Source organism: Lycium ferocissimum, chromosome 7 (assembly GCF_029784015.1).
Source record: "Lycium ferocissimum isolate CSIRO_LF1 chromosome 7, AGI_CSIRO_Lferr_CH_V1, whole genome shotgun sequence".
NCBI lineage: Eukaryota > Viridiplantae > Streptophyta > Magnoliopsida > Solanales > Solanaceae > Lycium > Lycium ferocissimum.
In genome coordinates this window covers 10,738,645-10,766,383 of record NC_081348.1, presented here as the reverse complement: position 1 = coordinate 10,766,383, position 27,739 = coordinate 10,738,645, and the positions used below count along the sequence as shown (strand labels likewise).

Sequence of the window (27,739 nt, the reverse complement as noted above, 5' to 3'; positions counted from 1 at the left end):
TAAGTAATTTTATATTTACTTCTCGATGTTTGATAAGTATGTAAGAAAATATTATCCTAAAATATTTATATTAATTTAGAAAATACTATGGGGAGCCACTTGTAACTACAGATTCAATAACACCACCAGTTATGATTCATAATACATGGTATGTTGTTGTTGTTGTTTGTACTGTGGGAATGGGATGGGTAGGAAGCAGAGGGGGTTGTCGGGGCGGGGTGGCAGGGGTAGGGTGGTCAAGGAGTGGTGGGAGGTGGTGATGCGAAGGAGACAATGAGCTTATCATTTTCTACCATTACAAGAAAGTCATTTTTCTAATTTTTAAGGAACATGTTATTCTTAAAAAAAACTCTAAAATATTTTCTGACCATACCACGAGAAATTTGGAAACGTTTTTTTTTCCGCTCCGTACCAATCACACTCTCATTCAATTTTCAACTCACAAAAAATAAACCACTAGTTTCTCATTTCTTACACCCTCCCTCCCACCTCCCAGCAACCCACGCACCCACTCACGTCTACGCCTCTAAAAACCAAACATAATGTTAATCAAAACCCAACGCTAGAAGTTACAAAAGTTTGGGGCACTATGAGGCCACAATGTTAAATCATTAACTTCATCACCACCAGGAAAACCATCAATTCTTTGCTATTAAAAAAGAAAAAGATACTTCACGAAAGATTATGTACTTAAAAAAAGCTTTATGGCTCTTGCTTCTTAGGTATATTTACAGCATGTGCACGGTTGACGACTAATCTATTTTAATTGGAGTTAAGGTATAACCGAAAGTTAAGGAAAGCAAACCTCATTAAATTTGTCACGATCTTTTCCACCACCCAATCAATTCTGAGGCTTGAGAGTTGAGCCTACTTCTCAATCTTCATTATGTGCTCTCTCTTGTGAATGTTTATCATTTTGAATAGTACTATAGTACTACTAATATTCTTTTCCTTGATTAGTTGTTGTATATTAGTATTAAATTAAATTCCAAATGAAGCACCTTTGCATGTCAGCATGTGTCTCTCTGTTCATTACCATATCATAACCACTCTTCTTGACTAATAGCTTTATTTTATTATACTAGAAGAAAGCCCTGAAAATTAAACCCCACACAAAGAAAAGACAGTGAGAAATAGTTTACTCAGAGAAATCTTATGGAGAAACAGAGGAGTTTCTCCGTCAAACCCACTAGGCTATGGCTTTTCTCTTTCACCATTTCATTATCTCTAATATTTTTCATCTTCTTTTCTTTTTGGGTCCTCAATCTTCCACTATCTACTCGTCAAGAAACTCATCTTCACTTCAACACTAGTACTACTACTACTACTTCAGTCTCTTTGGGTCTCAGATCTCCCTTCAAGATTCAAACTTTAAGTGCTTTTCACAGAAATTACTCAGCAACCCAATTCAAGAAATCAGTTTTAGTAGGTACCCATTTCAGTAGAGTTGAAAATGAGTCCCAAGTTTCTAACTTTTCAACATTTGAGGGAATCTCGGAAAAGGAAAGTAAGCCTCAATTAGTGGCTTATACTATAAACAGTGTAAAAAATTCAACTTTTTTTGGTAACCGTTCCACAGAATCGGAAACTGTTTCTGGTTCTTTTTTGATACCAACTTCTAAGGATCTTCAAATACATAGTACCAATAGTAGTATCCCTACTAAGAAGCAGCAGAAAAATGTCAATATTACTTTGTCCAAGAAAGGACAAGTTTCTAGTGATGTGGTCAAGGTGGTGAATAAGAAAAAAATATGTGACATCACAAAAGGGAAGTGGGTCTTTGATGATAGTTATCCTTTGTATACAAATGCTACGTGTCCCTACATTGATGAAGGTTTTAGTTGTGAAAGTAATGGAAGATTGGATATGAATTATATGAAATGGAGATGGCAACCTCAAGATTGTGACATTCCAAGGTAGAACAATAAAAACTTGACTCTTTTGCCCCTTGTCTTTTTCCCCCTTTTTTTGTGTGTGGGATTTGATACATTGCTTAAATTGTACGCTTTCATTGTCGGGCTAGTAAAACAGTAGGAAGAGTGATAAGAAAGCTTGAAAAAATAGTTCCTAGCTAATGACTTTAGTATTAATGCAGGGATTAATTATGCATGATTTAGTTATTCGTATATTGTATTTTTTAATCTTATTACGTATAAAATAATGCATAGATTCTCTTATAAATTATACATGTATTAGTTATGCGGAATTATAAACTGATAACTAAACACCGTACTTGGTGTACTGAATTTTATACATAGCAAGTGAAATACTACCAAACACGGTACTAGTTATGTTGGTTTTTAATACATGAATAATCCACTTCCTAACCATCAACCAAACGACCCCTTATACTGCAGGTTCAATGCTACTCAGATGCTGGAATTTATCAGAGGCAAAAGGTTAGTGTTCGTTGGTGACTCAATCAACAGGAACCAATGGGAATCAATGTTGTGCTTGTTAATAGGAGCCATCAAAGATCCAAGAAAGGTTTATGAGACCCGTGGTCGGAGAATAACGAAGGAGAAGGGAAATTATTGTTTCAAATTTGTGGTAATCAATTCAAATTTGTGATTAACTGAAATGCAAAAGGTTGTGTTTTTCCAGGTTTCAATTTTTGGTGTTATTGTTGCAGGACTACCAATGTACAGTTGAATACTATGTAACTCATTTTTTGGTTCATGAGGGCAAGGCAAGAATAGGCAGCAAACGGGTGCAAACCCTGCGTATTGATACGATGGACAAAGGTTCATCAAGATGGAGAGGGGCTGATATCCTGGTTTTTAACACTGCTCATTGGTGGAGTCACCATAAAACTAAAGCTGGGTAAGCCTGTTGGAAACTATATTTCCTGGGACTAAAAAAAAAATAAAGCTACTTCCAGTTTAACATATGCCAAGCACTAATGGTAGGAATAGAATCTGTTTTCTAAGGAGTTCATGTGGAAGTTCTTCATTTAATGATCCATATGAAGGTCTATTTTAGAATATGGTACTTGGGACTAGCTAGCTGGTTTTTACTGATGTTTAATTGGAGAAGCCTAAATGGTGCGACACGATCAATGAGAATTCATATGAATCAATTTGTTTGGGATTATGGCATAATTGCTGCTGTTTAATTGGAGTCGCTAACATTTCAATGTGAAAATGTAATCATGATATCGTGATAGGATATTCAGGATATAGAGAAAACTTTGGCGATACCAGTTAATGAGCTACATTGTTTTTTTGCTGCATGCTGCCAATTTTTGCGCGAAGATAGAAATCAAGTTACTGGTTAGTATTAATTAATTATAATACTAAAAAAATGGAATTAGCCACTGGAAAATCCTGTAGCTAACCATCACTAATACTATCTAGCGATGGATTATCAAAAAATTCTGTTAGCTACGAGCAATTTAGCCACAGATTAGTGATGAAGTTCGTAGCTAATTTCTTTTTTTTTTTTTTTTTTTTTTTAATATTCTTGTGCATGATAAATGCGGTGTTACCTTTTTCTGAATCTCACTTCTAACCAGTAGTGTCACAACAGGAAGAATTACTACCAGGAGAGGAATCAAGTTCATCCTCGCCTTGACGTTTCAACAGCTTTCGAAAAAGCCTTGACAACTTGGGCATCATGGATTGATAGATATGTCAATCCAAGCAAAACACAAGTTTTCTTCCGGAGTTCTGCTCCTTCTCATTTCAGGTATGCCTTAATTTGCTTTCAACTCACTGTCATAAGATTTGTGATATATTGGCTCATCACCCTCTTCTTAAATTGGACAGTGGGGGTCAGTGGAACACTGGTGGGCACTGCAGAGAAGCTTCTCAACCGATCCCCGAGACTTACAGAGGCGAATACCCAGAGAAGAATATGATAGTTGAGCAAATTATAGGCAAGATGAAGACTCCAGTTACCTTTTTGAATATAACTGGTTTGTCAGATTATAGGATTGATGGTCATCCTTCAATATATGGAAGAAAACGGGGTAGCTCTTCGCGTGGTCAAGATTGTAGCCATTGGTGTCTCCCAGGTGTTCCAGATACCTGGAATGAAATCTTGTATATGCATTTAGAAAGTAAAAGGAGAAAGAGTTTTGCCTAACTGAAACTTCCTTCTCAAATTTGTAATTCTTTCATTTGTTCAGCTTGTTTGCTAGGCTTGTATATAGCTGTGAAGTTGAGGTTCATCTTTTGTTCTCTCCCTCTTGTGTGTCAATTATGTCTTAAGATGGCAAACGGATGTGTTTGTCAAAGTTGAACGGGTTAAAATTGTCAAATTAATAAATTGTTTGTGATCCAACTCACCCAAAGTTTGCTCAACATGGATTGAAACAAAATGGATCAAATAACAGGTCCGTGCAACATGACACGACCTCCGTCGTCTTTTTGAATTAAAAAAAAAAAAAAAGCGAAAAGCATGTACTTTGTTTGAAAATGTTAGCTTGAGTTCTTCCAAATTTACATAATTTCCGGTCGACTTCCCACAATTTGACATCAAATAATGCAACCTTTTTTTTTTTTTTTTTTTTTTATCAAGACAATGTTTTTCCATTTCATGAGAATTCAGTCAATTGAACACCCCTATCCGCAAAAAGATCCATAAAGTCCAGCAGAAAAAATATGAAGTCTCGTCTCGAACTTTGACCACCCTAACTAATCATAGAAGGGTTTCAAGACAAAACTGGTTCTAGATAGAGTAAAAAGGTTCGGCAAAAAGGTAAGAGACTAGCAAATCTACATGAGCTGTATTATTACAAGACATCTTGTGTCTAATCCAAACAACTTATTTTATCATTTAAGATGACTATACGTATACATGTTTCTTTCTACATTTTTCTGCTTATTCTTTACATAGCCGGACTTCTCTCCTATCACTTTTTGAATGTCTTGTTATTAGCACACTAATAAAATATGGAGTAATGAAAAAGGAAAAAACAAATTAATGTTTCTTACAATCGTCTATATTGTATTAAGAGATGTAGTACACCTTCCTCTGTTCCTCCTCCATGTTAAGCACTCCACAGTAAAGATAGAAATGGTTATGTTACAACCATTGAGATAGTTAGCATACTGTCTCAAAGATATTATTGGTGTTTCTTTGGTCGACCTTGAGGCGCTGGTGAATCGTCTCTCTTTGTGCCCTCAGGTTTCCTAGCCCATATTGGTGCTTGATCCGGACCATAACGATAATCATAGAAAAGCTCTTCACTAGCTTCGATACGTTCCTTTGCAAATATCCCAACTCGATGATCACCAGCAACCAGCATTACCTAAAGAAGTGTCAGAATCAGCAACAATCAAGAATTTTATTGAGCTTTAATACATAGGATTGTATGTACCTTAGCATAACAGTTTGGGTTTGACGAGTGATTGGCAAATTTCAGCTTGTCTCCCTTCCGGTAGGCATCAAGCACATACTGCAATAAAGAGATGAGAGCAGTACATGACATGTTTATTAAAAGCCCATAAAATTCTCTAAAATGTTAGCTTATCACGTTTTAACTTGTTTTTCACCAAAAAGTTCATAGAACTTCTAGATCACAAGTCACTACTCAAGTCATATTTGCAAAGAACGAAAAATTACAGTAACCTCAATATCAAAGAACTAGGACTCAATTGACAAACACCCCTAAAACAGTATATAAGGGAAGCTTCATTTATTGAAATGAGTTGTCTAGTTTATGAGCCCCGGCCTAGGGTTTAACTAAAGGGAGTGTTTAGTTAGTAGCCTTATGTAATCATTTTGATTGTTTCCTCGGTTGGAGAAACGAGGCATACAGATAGAAGAATCCAAAATACGTGAATGACCAGTAAATCCGGAGGACATCACAGGTTAATAATTGGATATTTTGGAATTGCAAATTGTAATGCACCAAATTCACGATTTAAAATGACTAACAACTTGTTGGAGCCAGACATTCTAGATTGTGGAAATAAGAGAATATAGCTGCTAGGGTATAAAATGCAGGACCGATGGTCCTAAGATTCAGATTTCGTAATACAAGGGAATATTAAAAGCTCTCAAACAATTAGCAGTGCTCACCTGATCGTTCAAGTCGAAAAGGAAAGACGAATTGGCACGATCATAGATTTTTCCCCGTTTATCTGCTTCTCGATGAGAAATTAATTCACCAGTATATTCTCCCAAGTAATCATTTTTGTAAACAGGGTTCTAGGTGGAAAAAAAAAAAAAGATTAAACAAATTAATTAATTAGTTTATTAATACTTTATAGCACTAGCTTAAGGAGAAAATGTATCACACAGGAATACAGCTTACCTTCAGAAAGGCTCCCCATCCAGCAACATCAGATTTTCCCAGCAGAATCTGTCAGAATTTAGAAACGAGGCAAGACGGATTGAAAAAAAGGAGAAAAGGAAAGACGAGTTTCATAACTGAAGTAGTGAAAGGTCATATAGTAATTGAAACCCCTAAAATGACTGACCCTTTGCTGCTGCCTTAGGAGGAGCCTCATGTTACCACATTGACCTTCTCCTTGCCTAGGAGGCTCACCCAATGAGCCATCACCACAGCTGCAAAGTGTGTCAATATTTCAAGAAGTAATACATGGGTGAATTCAGAGGCTACAATTTAGCTTTCAACTACATAACTACTCCCTCTGTTTCAATTTATGTAAACCTATTTCCTTTTTAGTCCGTGCCAAAATGAATGACCTCTTTCCTAATTTGGAAACAAATTCACTTTATGAAATGATTTATAGCCACACAAATATTCAAGACTTATTTTGAACCACAAGTTTCAAAAGTCTTCACTCTTTCTTAAATGTCGTGCCCAGTCAAATGGGTTCACATAAATTGAAACAGAGGGAGTATTTGAAAGCAACATGAAAACAAGCACTTCAGCGTTGTGATGGTTCTCTAACAATAAATTGTGCGAAACTTCGCAACACGAGAGAGAGTCTGTCATGATGCAAGAAGTAAATACTACATCAGCACTACTAAAGCTTAGTATCTGTGACTTCCATGAGATTGGAGGAATAATTGTTGTTGACCTCTTCGCATAACACATCATTGAGATGAAACACCCACAAAGATGCATGATTACAAATATCATTCTCTGTCAGCTGTAATAAATTGGAAAGACAACAGAATTGAGACCTTTGTCATTCTTTATTTTCTTTTTGGGAGTCCATGGGGGCGGGGATTTGAAGAAAGGAGGAAGGTTCTTCATAAGGCGATTGGTTAAATAATTCACATGAGTACCTAGTCTTGGGATTTACTTGATCACTGATGGATTCTTCACAACGTTAAAGTTCGTGAAAGTAAATATTATAAACAAATTCAACCAGGGAGTTGCCAAATCATTTTGCTACTACAAATACCATTAATTCATCATATACTTTGGGAGACTACAACTACAATGATGACCAGCTCAAATTCAACCCGTCTAAGAGTTCGGCTGATTTGGGCCAAATATCTAGGTCACATGTTCGAGCCGTGGAAGCGGCCACTAATGCTTGCATTAGGTTAGGCTGTCTATATCACACCCTTTGGGGTGTGGCCCTTCCCCAGACCTTGCTAACGCGGGATGCATTGTGCACCGGGCTGCCCTAGTGCCCTAGAAATAGACCAATGAGAAACCTTGTCAAAATATATTTTAACTTTTTTGTTTGATAATGTTATATATCCCTATAATAAAGAGAAAAAAAAAAGTTATGTTAGTTACGTTTGGTACTTAAATTAATTTTAAGAAAACAAACAAAGAAATTAAAACTTGGTAAGAGTTGGACAGGTAAAGTTATGACCCATTGTTTAACTCATCTTGACCCAACCCATCTCAGCCCACATAATCTTTGACCCGACCATTTACTAAACATTTTGACCTGTCCAAATTCAGCCCAACCAGTCAAGGAATGAAGCTGCTTCTCTAATAGCGCCGTTGAATAGGCGGGCGTAGGCTTTTTGAAAAAGTCTTTTTTGTCCTGTAAATGCATTTTTTTCCATTTAGGGCACGTTTACCCAAAAGTCAACATTTGGTCAAACTTCTCAAACTTAAGCCTTCAAAATTCCATAACTTACATTGTCTTCTTCGATTCTCATCCGATCACCTCGGGAATGGAGTGACCCCATTTGTCACCCTACTTTCGAGATTTTATCTGCTTACATGTATAGGTCTGGGTAGTGTCTTATTGATATCTTATTGTTGTTATCATTTGAATAGTATTTGCATTATGCCCAAGCTCTTCTAGATTTCTAAATAGAGGACGAAGTTACTAGTCATTGTTCGTTTTCACGAAGTCTTCTACCTCAATATTATAATAAAGACTTCTCCTTCTACGATCAGTGCTTTATTGTCCACCTAGCTGTTCTCTTATCTTTCGGCCAAAAAAGCTCTCCTCTGGGCTGAAAGTATTCTTTTAGCCAACTCTTATTTCTGTCCTTTTGACAAGTCAAATGTCTCCCATTGATTCAGCCCAAAAAGGTGTCGACTTAGAAGCACAAATATTTAAGCAATTTGGCTACCCAGAAACCTGTCTATCTATCTATCTGAAAAAGATCTACACAATAAAACAGGACACAAAAGAGAATATTTGAATCTAGTCAGCCAAATCTATATAGGAGTTTTCTTCCCCTTACAGCCTATATCGTTTGAAATGCCTTTTGGAGCTCTCTTGCTGTTTATTTGTACTCATAACACGTAAACCTAATAATATACTTCAAGTGTCAAGAACAATTCTAAAAATCTTGATTATCCAGAGCGATTCAAATTGGTAATTAGTGTAAATCATCAGCATTTATGATGAGCCACTAAAGGTAACCACAATGACGTGATTTTAGCAAATTTTACCTAACCCAACAATTGCGGCAAACATCTGGATCACACTCACGTCCAGCAGCAAAACACGGACATTGTCTGCTTCTGCATTGACTCTTTGCACAGTGGCATCCACGGAAACGATTTTTACAGCTTTTTGAGCAGCTGAAACGGAAGAAGAGATATTAGGAGAGATGACGGGTTCCTGAACTGATATCAGAAAGCGAACAAATGAAGTCCCAGCTAGTCCTAAGTAAACCAAAAAATAAAAAAGTCTGAGCAAGCATCAAGTTGAACAGCTTTTCTTAACAATGAACATAGTCAAAAACATCGAGCTGCAGTCTTCTTTCACATAACAATGAATGCAATTGAGGACATAACTGCTGTCCAATTTTACGGGAGTTCAATTTCGGGTAAATGCAAAAAGTTGATGCACTGCAAAACTTTCAGCTGCAGTAGGCACAAATGATCCATTCATAGCATCAAGTAGAGTCGCCAATGAATCCAGGAGGAGGGGATGAGTGAAAAGAGAACAAGCTTTACAGGGGGGCTTAAAAATAGTTAATAGAAAGGCAAAAAAAGGAGAAAACTGTGGACTGGAGAAGCATCCGACTTAACAGGTCAAAGATGAAATCCTTCGTTGATAAATTCAAAAGCTCAACATACCCACAATACTTTTCACAGCAAGTACCATTCTGCAAACAAGGACAATTCTTTCCACACATCGGCTGGCATCCACAAGGATTATATAGTATACATGATTGATTCTTTCCATCAGCCATTCTTCTCCAGATTGAGGGATGCCCAGCAGACTTTGAGGAATATTTGAGCTTCCGTGTTCTGCCTCTTCTACGAAGAAAGCGTGATTTTGTCGGAATATCTGGCTCCTAAATAGCCAAATACATCAAATTAGATGGGTATACACCATGAAGGAAGTAACTCAAATTAATCTAGGAAAGTAGAATGCTAACAAAAAACAAATCAGCACTTGCACTTTCAATTCCAGCAGCACCTTATATGTTAGTATGTTCCACTTTATAGCATGAGAAATTCAAGGGAAATAATATTCTCATATATGCATGAATTTCCAAAGAAGAAGATCGACTTTCTCAACTTCCTAAAATAAACTTGTGCATCATTCTGCGCTTAAAAATGAACTAGAAGTATTTCTCAACAATATGATTCTTCCTGCTGCTGCATGTGAAAATATCTTATTCTGGATAGAGAAGAACCATTGTTTTTCTTGAGAGTCAAAAGCTAACCCATCCTCATAAAATAAAAAATAAAAAAGAGGGTACGGAATGTTAGAAGGTAGCACTTCCTGCTGTTCCAAATAGTTATAACAGTCAATATGGTATCATGAATACCAAAAGATCCATGATGCTTTTTCTTTTTATTGCAAAGCTGATAGTAGGCTGCGCGTCCAAATTTGAATTAGAAGTCTGTCCTCTATTTAAGTACTTCAGCATTACATATATTTGAACCAAGATAGGTATACTTTTTTCTACTCTTTAAGATTTGTCCCATTGTTGCTAAGATGATACAGCCCTAGATTATACTACAGGTATTAAATAACACTTCCAAAGTCAAATGCTACTGTACTGAGCCAAAGTTTCATGCCGTTCTTGAATTGCAATCATTGAGTCGCCTACTTCACTGACTTGTGGTTCTAAAAAGAAGATTTTGCTTGGGAACGTCCAGTGCCAAAGTCACTGAATGCGTAAGTCGCCAATCCCCCTTCATAAATTAACTTTTTAGGTAATTTATTATAAAGTGAAAATAATGAGTGCCTGTAATATAATTTATTGCCCTAAAATATGGATATGTTAAAACTTTATTGGACTAGCTTTGTTTTGTTAAAGCTTTATCCTTGGATTTAAGTCCATCATGTAGTAGGAAAGACTTTCGCCATTTTAGAATTTAAAGAGAAGATCCCATTAACAATATTCCTTCTCCTTGGATAGAAATATATCGGCATATGGGGTGTTTCTAAGAATACAAACACCTTTTCTTAGTCCCAAACACCCAATTATTAAGTAGGTAAATTGATATGTTCCCAAATCTGTGTACCACAAGAACCCCTTAGTCATTTCAAGCCCAGAAGAATATGAGAATTCATGTATTACCATCTTTGAGCCAAAGCCTCAAGTAAATGATTAGGCATGAAAAGGAGCACAAACCATGTAATCCATGTCAGCTTTCCCATTGTCCTCTGAAAATAAGCTTGTGGAGCCTCCACGTTGCGCTGCTGCTCTGCTATCCATGTAAGAGGATACCTCCATACAAGTTTTCAACCCAGGAAGTAAGTTCCTAGCGATGAGGCAACTGCAATGTACAAGATATACATTAGAGCTGACACATATTGACATGACAATCTGATTTAAGTATATACCAAATATAATCCAACAAGAATCTGTCAGCAACATTTATTCCACTCCTTGAACTTAAGAAGCACAACCAAACAGGTAGGGGGAGGGGTGGGGTGGGGGGTTAGAATATGATCTGCACAAAATGAAAGGGAACTCTCAACATATCGGGGCTAAATTTGCTAAAGTATGGTGTAGCATTTATCCAGGTGCTTCCTTTGTCTCGTGACATGGAAAAAAGAACTCTTTTAAAATGTAAAAGGGTCCCTGGAAGGCCAGCAAAAGATGAGTGTCCCCTACTTTCAAGAGGAAAGTACAGCAACTAATCTTGGAGGATCCGAACACACGCCCGCTTAAAGAGTCCGAGCAACAGTCTGTAGCTGGAAAAGAACGGAAGACAGTTTCTATTTCTGAGTCTGACCTATCATTGCACGCGGAAACAGCCCATGCAAGGTAAGGCTGCATAAATGAGAGCCAATGTCCGCCCTTCCCCAGACCCACGCATAGGGAGAGATTAGTCCACGGAGTCACCCCTTAGTCTGACCTATCATTGCATGTGGACGACATAGATTGCAAGGCTGCAAAGTTTAAGGATATGTTACTACTGACCTCAGTACTCCCAAAAGTACCAAGTGACATATGAAGACTCAGAAAGACCCCTTTTGATCTTACCATCTAATCTCTCACTCTCTGGTCTGCTGTCAACAAGAAACAACTACCTTACCAGATGTTATCCACATGGAAAGAAAACCCCAGTGCAACAATTCACTTGGTCATGCATTTTTACCACTGATGATTCGACCTATTTTAGTGTAAAAAATTGTAATCTATTATTGAGAAAGAGCCAATATTAACTAAAATTTTAATGTAAAAAATTGTAATCCTATATTATTGAGAAAGAGCTAATATTAACTAAAATCCATACCTATTTCTCCCAAAAATCTCTATCCCCTTTGAGTACAGTTCTTTCTCTAGGGGTTTCCATTCTGGCAGATTTTTCGAGTAGGATGTGTGCTTCACAGTTTCCTTTTTAGTGTCTTCTCCTTCACTCCTGACACTGTCCCCACCATGATTAAAGCCAGACTGGTCTGGTGCTTGTGAATGTGATACATAATCATGGGTGATAATAGACAGTTCATTGATCTCAGATCCATCTTCTGCTGCCATGGCAACAGCAGTAGGGAGTGACAATTTCCTTCTCTTACAAGAAGAATCTTGTTGGTAATCCAAGATCAGATCTGACTTCTTCAAAGTTGCGTTCATAGACTCTGATACTGCGTGCTTCATTTTTTCATCAATGTGCTCGTCTATTGTGACAAGGAAACATGCACAAGTGGAACCAACAGCAGGTAATTTTATATGTTAAAGACAAGAAAAGAAAATTTCAGCAAAGTGATCTGTCCTCAAAAGTGTGTGAATCATCGTCACCTGGATCTCCAGTTCTTTTGGTGACCACAGTACTACCTCCCACTTCTGAAGTGTGCTTTTGCGACCCTTCCGGTAGATCTACAGTTGAATAATTAATCTGGTTTGCCGCATCTTTTACCTAAAACCCCAAAACGAATTTCTCCCACATAAAAAGCTGAAAGTGAGTGAAAAAAGAAGAGGGGGAAAAAGGGAAGAGCAAGTTAGCAAATGAGAATAAGCAATTCCGTAGCAGTGGCAAGTGTTACTAAAACAGAACTGATTATGGTAATAGAAAGGAAAAAACGTAAAATCAAAATAGAGTTAAAAGCCTAGAATGTATTTTTATGATCACCAACTCCACAGATAGTAAACATAGTAGAAAAAATCACTTGGCATTCGACAGTCGGAACCAAAACGAGCAAACCAGATAATACCAAAGTTATATGGTAAAAGCAGAGCTGCCTAGGTACTTACTGAAAATGCTAAGCTGCTTAGTTAAACAAGTTTAGGAACTAATACTAGAAATATTCCAGGGTACCTCAAAAACAAGAGTTATCTTAAAAAATAAACAAACAAATGACACATTGAGGGATATTCCTAACTTGATAAAGTATGATGTCCTTACTTGTATATATCTAAAGAATACCTTAAGATAACACTGATCACTGCAAGGTGTATCGTCATCTTCTAGATCAGATGAATAGGACTGCCTTTCATTCTGTCAAATGAAAGACTCTTATCAGATTTTCATATACAAATTCAATAGAAAAAGCTGGATGAGCGATGATGCTTACAACATCGATAAGAATTTGTGAACAACCATGCAGACGGCAGTCAAACACCTGTTGTAGTACAGGAGCCAATTAAAAACACATTATACTTCTTTTTCATTAAAAAAATACACGTTTCAATCACATACCAGACAGCGGCGACAAAAAAGGTTATCAAAAGAATCTAAAGCAGCAGTAAGGCTTTTGTCCAGAAATTTACTCCCCCCAAATACACTTTCCCCAGAATCTTTCAAGCTTTTGCTGTCCGCATCTTGATGTTTTTCCCCAAGCACATTACAGTGCTCCTAATAACAGACAAACAAAAATAGAAATCAGATAGTATACAAAATGATTCCACAGATAGCCACAAACAAGATAACTATCAAAGATAGAGATACATGCCTCAACATGTGAGCACGCCCAAACACACATAAATTCGGTAACCAAAACATCTAACAAGTTCATTATCCAATTACATCACCAACTTAGTTTACCAGGATTTCGAAAGTGGTGCCTCCAACATATTGGGTCAAGATGTCCAGAACTTCTTCATTAAGCCCAAACTCCTGCGAAGCCATCCTACAGAATCCCAAAAAATGAACATAAGCTGGTCCTGTGACCTCAAAAAGAGAAGCAAACTGACAAGCACTGCAAAAAAAATGCATTTCCTGTCTGAAATCTGCAGCTATACCCTCTCTGTTTAGGGAACTACTAGCACGAAATGCTAGCAACTCCCTCCAGCTGGCTAAATATAGGCAGGACATTCCAGTTCACTGATGGTGCTCGGCGGACCACATAAACAACAGAAAGCTGAGTACCTAACTATTTTACCCAAGGGAAAGAAACAGGGCAATATCCCAGGCTACTGAGGCAGGGAACTTGGGAGAAGACAGGATAGCAAATCAGCTGTCGATCCAACAACTTAGAACAATCAAATCATACTCCCTTAACAGAATAGCTCTTCAAATTCTAGTAAGAGAAAATTTCAAATTTAAAAGAAAATGGGAGATGGGATTGATGGATAAAACTCTCAGTTGCAGAATTTCTATACAAACCTTCCCTGTGTAAGCACTAAGCATTGGTTACGCAACACTGAGAGAGATAAATAAACTACATCAATGCCAATTCTTCAAACAGTCTATGGTCAATTTTTATCTTCGACACTGAAGCAAAAATCTGTTTAATAATTGAACAACGGCAAAGTGCTAATATTTTATAAAGTTGTAACACATAATGTATTATCTGAACTCACCAAAGAATCTTTTCCTCCCCCTCGGAGAAACGACGTTTCTCTTCCTCAGGTTCTGCGATGTCTTCCTCACTGTCACTACAGATTAGGGCCTCGCTACCATGCTGGTCATAATATATCCGCCTTCTCCCAACCACTGATTGGTCTTCAGCCATTCTTTGATTTCTGTGCTTTTGTGAAGAAGACTTGAGAGCAAAGAGCAAATAAAATCCTCATTTTGAATAAGAAGAAAGTATAATCATGGCAGCATGCAAGTCTAAAGCTGCAACTATTGGCCTAATCGAAAAACTCAGAAGAACATAATATAGAAGCTAAAGAACAGTGCGTGGAGAAGGCACAATGAACAAGATTAGCTAAATTGCATGACAATGGATGAATGATACTACTGGAAACTAGTTTTTCCCCAATCTTCTCCAAGCTATTAAATTGTGGAACTGCCTTAAGACTTCAGAGTGGGACTTCAGTTGTTTATGATAACTTATCACCAAAATAGATATTAAAAGGAAAAAAGGACCATGACAAAGATCAAATGTTCTATCTCAAGCTTGTCAGGAAAGTGTTGTATCCAAAACAATCTACAGAAAATAAAGAAAAAGATGCAAATTTTAGTGCTTCTAATTAAGCCTTATACTGGTGAAACAGTAGATTTCAGGTTGACGATATACAAAAAGCTATCCAATGTAGCTGGCAAGAAATGTTATTTTTAGAATTTCACTCCTTAAGTGTCCTCTTCGATGGAATTCTTCACAGTATTGGACATGATATAACTATGATTATCACATACTTGTCTAAAAAGATCCAAGTGGTATATGGTGGAATATTCTCAATCAAGGGAAGCTTTGCAGTTGTTGAAGATACGACTTCCTCTCCATTAGCATAGTCCCTGTCTCCTGAACCTTGAAGAAATCCACCAACTTCGCAGAGAGGATTTGATATTCTTAAAGAAAGCATTTTACCAGTCCCAGAGTTCCTCATAGTATCACTCCTTGACGTAGCCAACAAAAAAAGTTCAGAAACATGATTTTCTAGCTTCCTTTTGTTCTCTTCATGTTTGTCCTACACAAAAACAAGCATGTCAGATAATCCTTTGCCCTTTATTCTAATTATGGTTCTTTTTTCTTTTTCTTTTTTTTCTTCTTTTTCTTTTTTTTTTGTTTTTTTTGGCTGAATTACAATGAACATTTTAAGCAATTAGTAGAGCTTTTTTTTTTTTTTTGGATTGGTTCCTTTTAAATGGGATAATTGGCCCACCCCTCTACCCTTCTTCACTTAAATACCAGACTTTTGTCCAGAGCAGGGTTCAAACTCATGACGTGCGCCTAACCCACACATCACGCACTGCGCTCATACCGTAGACCAAAGCCCTGGGGGCATTGATGTTTCCTTTTATTGGGTCATATAACCTTCTTCGCATTCTTCATTTCAAATACTGGTATTTTATTGATGTTTTGTTTCTCCGGTGCCGAATAGTATGCACCTTTCTATACCAAAGCCATATTTGACCATCCCTTAATACCTCTCTTCTAAGCTTACAGAGATATACTTAATACATCAAATTATGGAAACAATTTGTTATCTGACTCGACTCTAGGAGTATGAATCGATCATCTCATCTTTAAGATGAAATACTTAAATAGACAGCTTTTATGTAATTACCCTCATACATACATGCATAATGTGTATATGTGCACGTATATACATATCAGCAAATTCACAGCCTGTTCAATTGTACACTTTGATATTTTGGAACTTCCACTCAAAAGTCTTCCAATTGGTAACTCAGAAAATAGAAGTTACTCACTAATTGCTTTGCTCACAGAATAAGAATTTTTTTTTTTTTTTTTTTTTTTTTTTAAAGATCTTCAGAAAAGAAATATCCATTTGAGATAAAAGTTTCCGCTAAATGCTAATGTTCTACATTAACTAAGGTTTGATTGGGCCAAACACTACTCAACACAAAAGAGAAAGAGATGAAGAGTATGAGCGAACACACAGCCGTATTGTGTGCTTGCTACAATATCAGCAGAGATACAGTTAAGTGTTGAATATACAATAGTTTAGAAAATAGAGAAATGCAAAGGAACAAGTACCCTCACTGAAAGAACTCGGTCCGCTTGAATTTGCCTTTTCAGCTGATTGATTCTGTACGTTAGAGATGCCGAAGTATCTCCTTCATCTTCTCCATCAGACTTCTGTCAATTTAGAAAGATAAGGTTTTCATCCATGCTTAATTAGTCATCAAAAAGAAACACAAACAAATACTCATCTATCATTGAATAAAAAAAAAAATATCAGACTTCATTAAATTACCTAAAGTAAAGCCCAAATTATTTGATGACATCAAAACAACAAAAAAGGGTACATAAAGAGGGGAAAAAGAACTCATAGCCCATAATTTCATTGAACAAGGTTAAGGCAATATATCATTAGCTAGACGTGAAGTAATTTTCAAATTGACAATTAAAGCAAATAGACATAGTTGTAAAACACAATCCAAGAAGTATGTAAAGCACACTACTTTCCTATTTTTACTACTCTTTCCCCAGTTTTCGTAAGGTAAAATTCCATTAAAAAAACTTTCATAGTTTTCCAAGAATATCAAATACCCCACAAGAAAAAATCGATCAAGAAGATGATGGGTGGAAGAAGTAGTGTAATTTAATGAATTTGCAAGAACTGATTAACTAAAAAAACCAATTAAAACATTGATAGAATCATGAAAAGGGGGAACTCACAGTGGGTAGGGCCTCAGAGATGGAGGTGGAGGAGATCATGAAGTGGGTGTGTATGTAGAAGATAATTTGAGAAGAAGAATAGGAGAGTGATTAATTAAGGGGTATAGTTTGGTGTAAGAGCAGACTTACGTGGAGACTGTTGATGTGACATGAAACGAATACGATACTAGGAAACAAATATTCCACCACTACCGTACCAATCATGCCCCGTCACGTTAAGCCAACTTTACCTATATATTTGATCCCAAAATATAATAAAGATATATTTGACCCCAAAATATAACAAAGAATATAACAAAAAAAAAAAAGACTTTAATCGCCACAAAAACGTCCCCACTAAAGGACTGCTACAGCATATATATATATATATATGTTAGAATTATATATACATTTTATATACAAGAATTATACATTTTATATCCATATGCTGGAATTAATCTTACATTTATTATACATAAATTATACGTTAATTATATATTTATTATACACATATTATACAATAATGATATGATATTTATTTTTAACATATACAATAGTGATACATATTATATACCACAATGATATGGTTTCTATGATATATTTTTTATACGTATGCACTTTCTATACAAGATGATATAGTTTATATACACATGCCGAAATTATATATACACTTTCTATACAAAAATGATACATATTATATACAAAAATGATACAATTTTCTATTCTATAATACACATTATATACACAAATGATACATATTATATACAAAAATGATACATACCTTAGTGATTCATATTTTATATAGTTTTTATACGTTATATATTGGTACTGATACATATTTTTATACACAAACGATACATATTATATATAAAAATCGCCTCAGAGTTTTTTGGGATATTTCTTATTAAATATACACATATTATATATGTTTTGGGATATTTAACCTTTAGGTGGCGACTTTTTTAATTAATTAAAAAAGCTCCTCGATTTTTCGTAGCAAAATACTAAAAGTCGCCACAAAAAAGTCTGACTTTTTTTTTTTTTTTTTTTAAAGTGATGGGGGGTACGGACCACCTGCCAGCTTTTGGTGATTTTTAAATCTTTTGTGGCGACTAAAAGTCACCACAAAAGGCTTGTTACAGATTTGGCTACTAGATGGGAATAGTTTATGGGCAATTCGCACTGTTCTTCTTCGGGTGGTCTTTAAATTTTGCCCCTCATATTTGAAATCTTTAAAATTTGCCCTTTCGCTAACACCCATAGGTTTGGAGTTCGAACCCACGCGTTACAAAATTTTAAAAAAAAATTCGCAAGCGTAATTTAAATTTCGCTTACGGACCTAAGATACTTTTGTTAAGGAATTACCAAAGTTATGTCGGACCCGACATACTTATGCTATGACAATGGCGATTCTTGGCATAAGTATGCGGATCCCATAACTTTGATAATTCCTTCACAAAGTTACGTCTATCCGCATAAAAGTTTATGGATAAAGTGGATCCATGCCTACTATGTCAAAAGTAGGATTTGACCAATTTAACAAAGGTTGGCGTACATATTGGATGGTTAGACAAATTATTGGTTTTTTGAGAATCTGGGAGCAAGTGCATACTTCTTCTCAACCCGGAAAAAGCTTGATTCGAACTAAATTCTTGCAATTATTAGGTAATCTGAAAGAGTCAATCGAAAATTTATGGTGTTTCAAATACGCCACTCGACCAAAATATATTTCACAATGTGATGTGTTGTGCTTACGGAAGACTCGCCGATCACTAATAGGATCATACAATGGGGCTTGAGTGTAGAACCAATTTGTGTTATGTGCAAGTGTTGTGATGAAGAAAGTTTGCCCATTAAAAGTATGCCCCCACCGCATAACTTTGTGAAGAAATTATCAAAGTTATGCGGACCGTATACTTATGCCTTATGGCGTACTTGGCATAAGTATCTGGATCCGGATAACTTTGATAATTCCTTCACAAAGTTATGCCGGTCCCAGATAAAAGTTTATGGATAAAGTGGATCCATGCCTACTATGTCAAAGAGTAGGATTTGACCAATTTAACAAAATGCTTGGCGACATATTGGATGGTTAGACAAATTATTGGTTCTTGGAGAATCTGGAGCAAGTGCATACTTCTTCTCAACCGGAAAAAGCTTGATTCGAACTAAATTCTTGCAATTATTAGGTAATCCCGAAAGAGTCAACTGAAAATTTATGGTGTTTCAACATGCCACTCGACCAAAATATATTTCACAATGTGATTGTCTTTACATGGAAGAATCTAGCGACTGCTAATAGGATCATACAATGGGGCTTGGTGTAGAACCAATTTGTGTTATGTGCAAGTGTTGTGATGAAGAAAGTTTGCCCATTAAAAGTATGCCCCCACCGGCGTAACTTTGTGAAGAAATTATCAAAGTTATCTTGACCGTATACTTATGCCAAGTCTGCCATAAGGTATGAGTATGCCGGGTTCGGCATAAAATTTGTAATTCCTTAACAAAAGTATGCGGTCCGCATACACGCGATTCAACCCTTGTCTTGCGATTTTTTTTTAATTTTTGCTTGAGCGAGGGTTCGAACTCGAACTCGCGCGAAAGGCAAAAATTAAAGACCCCGGCAATATGAGGGGCATAATTTAAAGACCACAAATATGAGGGGCAAAATTTAAAGACCACCCCAAAAGAAGGGCACTCCGCGCAAAAAATTGATAGTTTATGAGCTAATTTTTGGGTTTGGGAATAGATGGGCCAGCGCATGGGATTATTTATGGCCCAGCAGCCATTTGTGTCCTTTTCCTTTTTTTTTTTTTCAAGCAAGTTATGTTTTAAATTTCTTTGTTGGGTGTGATATTTTCTAATTGTTTTTTCTTCAAACATTTATTCACATAAATTTTTAAGATAACTCATTTTAGTTACCTTCTAAAGTAAAATTCATATCTGCAAAATATTACTACTATCATTTTGGAGGGGAATCCATATATATATATATATATGAATTTGCATCTACAAAATTATATTTTGGGTTGATTTAAAATTAAAGGGGAAAAAATAAAAAGGATTGGAAATCAAACAAAAAAACCAACATGAAGCAATAATTCTAACATTGTGAAGAGATCAATTATGTGCTTTTTTATTTTCATGCTGATGAAAATATTATACTTTTCAAGAAACAACAACACAATTAGAAACACAAATTATGGTTTTGTTAACAACATAGCTAGGGTGTGGATTTTGGGTCTTTTAGATATCACACTAATTTTGGGTCTTTTAGATATCACACTAGGGGTAGGTCGAAGAAGTATTGGGAGAGGTGATTAGACACGATATGGCGCAGTTACAGCTTACCGAGGACATGACCTTAGATAGGAGGGTTTGGAGGACCCAGATTAGGGTAGAAGGCTAGTAGATAGTCTCGTTATCCTTCCTTATTAGTAGTCGCATTATTGCGGATAATTTCTTGTGCTGCGATTTATGCTATTAGTCAAGTTTCCTATACTTTGATTATCCTATTTTATCTGTGTCGCTTTCGTTATTTGCATTTCCATATCGCTTTGAATCTCTTAGCCTTATCTGACCTCTTTTTATGCTTTTTATTGAGCCGAGGGTCTTTCGGAAATAGCCATCCTACCATGGTAGGAGTAAGGTCTGCGTACACTCTATCCTCCCCAGACCCCACGTTATGGGATTTCACTGGGTGGTTGTTGTTGTTGTTGTTGTAGATATCACACTCGTCAGCTGGATGTTTTCACAGTAGTTTGTAATCTCCTATACATCTTTTTTCTTTTTAATGTTTATATTGTATCGAGTCGAGCATAAGATTTTTGTGTAACGGCAATTTTCTTGTCAGCTGTCACCATTTTAGTACATATACAAGATAATTATCCAACAAAATTTAGACCAAAACATTTCACTAGGATTGCAGCATTTATTATCAGTCCACCTCTATTATTAATAGGCCTCCCCTGAGAGGCTCATACAATTATTTATGTAAATTGTTAATGAGATTTAAAATTACACGAAAATCCCATAAAAACAATGCCATTTGATATACCAAAAAGATAGAAATTCTTTTTTTTTTTTTTTTTTGTCAAATAAAAGTACCACGTGTGCCAGGAAAGAAAAGTACCATCGGCCAAAGAATACCGTATTGTAAAAGCTGTTTACGAAAGAAAAAAATTTATGGAGTTGTTCAATAGGATACCTCTGGGGCTTAGAACTGAAGCTGAACGATACATAATTATAGAGGCTCTACAAAGAACTGTAGATCCGTTGGAGGAATCATTCATATTTTGGAGGAAACAAATGATCAATCAATATCTTTATTTTAGACTTTGCACCTACTTTTGAATTGAGTGGTATTGGTCTTGAATTGCACTATTTTTTTTAATTATGCTCTTTAGTAGTCTTAGGTACTAAAGAAATTCCAATTTTTTAAAGGTTTTCATGAGTTACACATGTGCCACCAGCAATATAAAACAATCCACCTTCAAAGGTGCTTTGTTCTTCCAGATGCATCTCCATGGCCACTTAACGAGTGAGATTGCCTGCAAGTGTTGATAGTAGGATTTAATCTTGAATCTCCCTTCTGCATTTGAAGATAATTAGATCATCATTGATGATCTTGAAGAAAGAAAGAAACAGTTGAGTAGAAAGAACAGAGGGAAGAAGAAAGAGAGATCATGTGTATTGAATTATGAATCAAAGTGATGTATTTGCAACGTAATCTCAACTATATATGGTTGAGTAGTTAGCAAAGTTAAATAACAACCTAATGATACTTTAACTAACTTACTAATCTAACTCTAACCACTTAACTAATTTTCGGAAATAACTGAAATGATCATAATGCCTAGAGGCGAATCCAGGATTTCAAGAGGATGAGTTCACCTTAGATTTTTTTTTTTTTAAAAAAAAAAAAAAAAGATGCAAAAGTGCATTTAGCAGGGTGCGATCCCACAACCTTAGGGGATTAAACCTAACACTTAACCAATGCTCCACTTGGTCTAGTTTGACCATGTGTTTCTTCAGTTAATATTAGATATATATTAAGGATTATATACATAATATACCGAATTTATTCAGGTGACCATGGGTTCATGTGACCCATTTTTTATACATAGATTCGCCCCTGCCTGAGGGATCAACTAACTTCTCCTTCAACACTCCCCCTCAAATTAGGAGCTCTGAAAATGTCAAGTGCACCTAACTTGGAAGTGAGAAGTTGATGTTGAACCTTGATCAATCCTTTTTGTTAAGATATTAGTTGGTTGCTCTTTTGTAGGAATATATTGTGTTTTCATCTTGCCTTGTTGGATCTTCTCCATTATGTAATGACAATCAATCTGCATGTGCTTTGTTCTCTCATGATAGCCCGGATTGACAACAATTTGAATTGCTGCTATGCTATCACTGAATATAGTGACTGGTAGTTCCACTTTAAGTTCAAGTTCTTCCAAGTAACCATGTTAACTTAGACACTATGGACGCTAAACTCCTATATTCTGCCTGAGCAGAACTTCTTGAGATGGTAGTTTGTTTCTTCGATTTCCAAGATACTAAGGATTCTCCAAGTTTGATAAGGAATCCAATGACTGATCTTCCAGTGTGAGCACATGATGCCCAGTCAGCATCACAAAATGTTGTAACTTTATGTATAGAACTGCTAGATATTAGAATTCCTTGCCCTGGATGGTTCTTGATATATGACTATCCTTAAGGCAACATTCATGTGTGCTTATTTTGGTTGTTGAAGATATTGGCTAAATGTTTGTATACTGAATGTTATATCTAGCCTTGTAACTATCAAATGTAGTAACTTGCTAATTAGCCTTTGATAGGGGGCCCTGATTAGGTAGTAGCTGATCTTCTGACTGATTGTTGTTGAAAATATGATCATCATACTCTTTTATAGTAAGTTTAACAGGAATGCCATAGGTGTAGAAATTGGTTTTGATGCAGCTAATCCAAGTTCTGATATTAACTTTAGAGTGTATTTCCTTTTATGCATTAGGATTCCTTGCTTGAATCTTGAAAATTGAATTCCCATAAAATATTTCAATTCACCCAAGTCCTTCATTTGGAACATTTGTTGAAGATATTGTTTTGTGTTCTCAATCAATTTTATACTGTCTCCAGTTATTAACATATCATCAACATATACTAAGAACAATACTTTGCCATTTTTTGTCTTCTTGGTGAATAATGAGTGGTCATGTTGACTTTGTTTGAACTATAGGTTGATCAACGCCTTAGTCAACTTTGCATTCCATTGCCTAGGTGCTTGTTTTAGTTCACACCGGGATTTGATGAGTCTGCACACTGGATTAGACTCCCCCTAACTTTGAAATCCTGCGGTAAATCCATGTATATCTCATCATAAAGATCTCCTTGTAAGAAAGCATTGTGAACATCCATTTGATGGATGTGCCACTTTTTAGAAGCTGCAATTGATAAGACTATCCTGACTGTAACCATATTGACTACAGGAGAAAACGTTTGTGATAGTGTATGGCATTTTGTTGACTATATCCTTTTGCCACTAATCTTGCTTTGAACGTTTCAATCTCTCCAATTGCTTTGTATTTAATCTTGTATATCCACTTACAGCCTATACGTTTCTTCCCTTCTGTCAGTGAAACAATGTCCCATGTGTGGTTTCGTTGAAGTGCTGCAATCTTATCTTGCATAGCCTCCACCCAACTAGGACCATTTATAGCTTTTGAATAATTCTTAGGTTCTGTAATAGAAGAGAAAGTATATAAGAAAGCTTGATATTAAGAGTTTAGTGATCATATGAAATGTAATTAAAAATTGCATATAGAGTATCCTGATGATGAATGCTCAATAAGATGAAATCTTTCATCCATATTGGAAGTTGTTTGCCTCTTCTTGATTTCCTTAGTTGGATAGTTGAGCAGGTGCATGTTGTACTAGTTCATGAATATGTTGAGTAACGGGCTTAAGTGTTGACATTGTTTGCACTGTCTGAATAGGATGAAATGGTTGAATTGGTACATTTGATATTTTACTTCTATATGGTTGTGCCTGCTCATGAGGGTTCTCGTTTGTGTTTGTATCATCTGTGTTGTAGTTGTTCATATACAACTCCTCATCTGCAGCTGTAAACTTAGATTGTTGAAAAATGGGTTGACTTGTAATATGTTCTTAAAAGGGAACTCATTTTCTTTAAAAATCACATCCTTATTTACAAAAAACAAATAAGATCATATAGTATGTAACCATAGAAACTGATTCTATGCTGCTCAGAAACCTAATGGAAGGAAAATGGGAAACACCATGGTGCATTGCAACTTTGGTGGACCAAATTAAGGCTCTTAAGGATAATCATGAAGTGAAAATTCAACATGTGTTTAGAGAAGCCAATTGCTTGGCGGATTATTTAACTAACTTAGCTTTTGCTTTGCAGGTATAAAAGGATTTAACAATTTTTCTGATTTGCCTAGTGTAGGAAGAATAATCCTTAACATGGAGAAGCAACAAATATGATACAATAAAGGAAATGAAACGACAAGAAAATAACAAGGAAAACAAAGGATAACTAGATTGACACACCCAAAGACACAATTTGGCAATCAAAGTTCTAAAATAACTAAGACCTCCCAATTGTAATCAAATAGAGCACCAAACTCTTAGGATGACCTCAAAGGACTTGTGATCCCAAGGGACCAATCCTCTCAACAAGGTTCACAATCAAAAGCTTCACAAGCTCTCTACTCTTAATGAGTTGAGTAATTTCAATATTCATAAAAATTTACCCTAGGAAGTTGTTTAGACAAGTTATTTATACCAAAAAGCTAAGGAAGACAACTAAGTTATTACAATTCTATCCTTAATGAAGTAAGGACCTTGTTTGGTTGTTCTTCCTATTAAATGAAACTCGAAAATGCTAGCCTTTAAGTAATAGCCTCATTGCAAGCATAGTCATCTTCAACACTCTTCTCCAATCCGTCCTCCCATGCAATTATCAATACTTGGAATCCCCGGGAGTTGGAATTCTCGGGAGGACTCGAGAGTGCACTCAAGTACGTCCCTTTTCATGAATAACCCTTGCATTACTTGAAGTTCACGAGCTTGGCTCCTTGTGAAAGGCCTTGATGCAACTTGGGTTGTATCATTTTCCCCTTCTTAAAAAGAATCTGTCCTCAAATTTAAGGGGTCACCATCATCCACATCCATTAGAGAGAGATCGCACACATTGAATGTGTTATGAACTTGAAATTATGGGGGAAGATTAATCTTGTATGCATTTTCATTGAGTCGCTCAAGCACCTTAAATGGATCATCTCCTCTAGGCTTTAACTTGGTCTTCCTTTTGTTGGGAAATCTCTCCTTGCGAAAATGTACCAAACTCAATCACCCGGTTCAAGCAAAACTCTCTTGCGGCCCTTGTTTGCTCTCTTGGACGTCTCTTGATCCTTCTTCTCAAGGTGAAGTCTCACCTTTTCATGCAGCTTCTACATGGCCTCGACCCTTTTGTTTCCATCTAAACTCAAAACAACATCTTGAGACAAAAGGGTGAGATCTAGAGGGATTAGTGGATTAAAACCATAAACAACCTCAAACGGAGACATGGCAATAGTATATGAATGACTCTATTATATGCAAATTCAACTAAACGCAAATGATCTTCCCAAGATGCTAGTTTTCCCTTAACCATAACCCTAAGCATAGAACCTAAAGTCATATTCACAGCCTTGGTTTGGCCATCGGTTTGTGGGTGACAAGATGTAGAAAACAACAATTTAGTCCTAAGTCGTCCCCACAATTCCTTCCAAAAGTGTCTAAGGAACTTAGAATCCCTATCACTCACTATGGTTTTGGGAATACCATGCAATTTGACCACATGTTCAACAACAAAGATGCAATGTGACATGCTTCATCAATTTTATGACATGCAATAAAATGAGCCATATGTTTTCGCTTCTATTGAGAAAATTGTAGTAATAAGTGAATTATTCTATCACATTTTTCTTTGGAAACTAACAGTTTGATATTTGCATTTATGATTTATAATCTAAAAATTACAGTTACTATTAATATATTTAATGTTAATGTCAGTAGGGGATGGCGGGGCAGATTTACAAGGGATGGAGGCGCGGGGGAGAGTATGCTGGGCAACGCGAGGCCAGTAGAAAAGATAAATTCTTTCTATGTGGTATTAATGTCAACCCCACAAACATCAACAAGTTGTACAATAAAAGGAGTCTCTATCGTCCTACCAAGCTGCATAGAATTTGCCAACGAAGGACACTCAAATCCACATTGCATGTCATGCCTTGACACCGTAAAAATATACAACAGTTGATCACCAAGTATGAGCCCACCATCTTGCGGAACAAAGCCTTTTGTGGATGTTCCAACTTTTTTCGGGGCTTGGAGATCCCACATCAAGTGTTTGAGAAGCCTTATCAGAAGAAAATAGTAAAACCTCAAGGAAAGGCTTATAAGTTCCAATAAAAAAAGTTTTACTTTTTGGGGGAATGGAGATGCATGACAATGCATCATTACATCTCACGTGGTGCAAGAGGTGGATTTCACAGGACCTGACCCTGAGAATGAATAGATAGGAGGGGCATTACGTTGAAATGATAACTAAGTTCAGTTCAATAGCTCTCAGGTTTATTCTCATACAATCATCAGGGGACCATGATCTTTTTGAGTTATCAGTATGTGGCATATCACCAACAAGTAACAGCCTTACTAAGTGCTGGTCTACTTGCACTGGTGTGGTTGAAGTCTTTGCGGGTTAAGTTTAAATCCGCCCCGCAACCCTCTTGCCCCGTCCGATTGCCATTCCTAACCCTTGTATGTACACCCTAAATGTGACTCTTAAAGTTTGAAAAGGATGTTGTTTTGTGAAAGAAGAAATATCATTCTTATGATCTTACGAAGGTCTTAGATATGTTGTTATGTCATTAGCTGATACGTCATTTAGCATATATAGTTATAATTCAAATATAAGATTGCTATAACAAATCTATATATAATATAAAGCTAGCAAGAGGCCATCCTATATGGCACCTCTCTATGGCCTCCATTCTTATTTATCTTTTTTCTCCATTTTTTGGCCTTCTTCTAATTATAAAATGACAATATCTAATATTTTAAGTATTTTCCTCTTTGTGTATTTAATGTCTTTACAAGGAGTAACTACTCATAATTCACACCTCTTCAATTTCTACCCTTGGTAATCTATATATAATATAAAGTTAGGCACAGACAAGGTGATATGGCACCCTTCTATGACAAGCATTGGTATTTTTCTTTTTTCTCTTTTTTTTTTTTTTTTGGCATTTTTCCTTCATTTTTCTACATAATCTACTAACTAATTGGAATTGTTTTCACAAGGTTAAAATTATTTTTATGTATATATAGTAGATGTTAAACCCCCTTAGGCTTCTTCGTATGTTTACTATTTTATATTTTGAACCCCCTCGGCGGAAATCCTG

At 36.1% G+C, this 27,739-nt stretch overlaps 2 protein-coding genes across 9 annotated transcripts; one reads left to right on the top strand and one right to left on the bottom strand.

Moving 5' to 3' along the window:
- Positions 1-837: 837 nt before the first annotated feature.
- Positions 838-4,169, top strand: LOC132063328 (protein trichome birefringence-like 6). The gene is made up of 5 exons (XM_059455824.1): positions 838-1,916; positions 2,358-2,550; positions 2,633-2,823; positions 3,529-3,687; positions 3,768-4,169. Exons 1-5 carry the CDS (start codon positions 1,156-1,158, stop codon positions 4,084-4,086), a joined length of 1,623 nt encoding a protein of 540 aa, XP_059311807.1. The 5' UTR covers positions 838-1,155; the 3' UTR covers positions 4,087-4,169.
- A 514-nt stretch (positions 4,170-4,683) lies between these two features.
- On the bottom strand, positions 4,684-17,495 carry LOC132063327 (histone-lysine N-methyltransferase EZA1). 8 transcript variants are annotated; one of them, XM_059455816.1, is made up of 18 exons: positions 17,415-17,495; positions 16,641-16,742; positions 15,335-15,606; positions 14,554-14,715; positions 13,796-13,880; positions 13,451-13,606; positions 13,326-13,373; positions 13,178-13,249; positions 12,553-12,670; positions 12,050-12,431; positions 10,939-11,083; positions 9,425-9,645; positions 8,792-8,923; positions 6,429-6,516; positions 6,263-6,310; positions 6,028-6,156; positions 5,324-5,401; positions 4,684-5,254 (listed from the first exon to the last, which is right to left on the bottom strand). In XM_059455816.1, exons 1-18 carry the CDS (start codon positions 17,487-17,489, stop codon positions 5,069-5,071), a joined length of 2,499 nt encoding a protein of 832 aa, XP_059311799.1. In that variant the 5' UTR covers positions 17,490-17,495; the 3' UTR covers positions 4,684-5,068. The 8 variants fall into 8 exon arrangements, with proteins under 8 accessions (XP_059311799.1, XP_059311800.1, XP_059311801.1 ...); XM_059455817.1 differs by having other exon boundaries at positions 16,647-16,742; XM_059455818.1 differs by having other exon boundaries at positions 17,286-17,422.
- Between the last annotated feature and the right edge of the window lie 10,244 nt (positions 17,496-27,739).

Coding starts and splice junctions, on each gene's coding strand:
- LOC132063328 (XM_059455824.1), top strand. CDS start 1,156: ATGGAGAAACAGAGGAGTTTCTCCGTCAAACCCACTAGGCTATGGCTT. Junction 2,551..2,632: donor ATTATTGTTTCAAATTTGTG/GTAATCAATTCA, acceptor TTATTGTTGCAG/GACTACCAATGTACAGTTGA. Junction 2,824..3,528: donor CACCATAAAACTAAAGCTGG/GTAAGCCTGTTG, acceptor GTGTCACAACAG/GAAGAATTACTACCAGGAGA.
- LOC132063327 (XM_059455816.1), bottom strand. CDS start 17,489: ATGATTGGTACGGTAGTGGTGGAATATTTGTTTCCTAGTATCGTATTC. Junction 13,374..13,450: donor TTTTTTGTCGCCGCTGTCTG/GTATGTGATTGA, acceptor GTACTACAACAG/GTGTTTGACTGCCGTCTGCA. Junction 9,646..10,938: donor AAGCTGACATGGATTACATG/GTTTGTGCTCCT, acceptor TTGGCTATTTAG/GAGCCAGATATTCCGACAAA.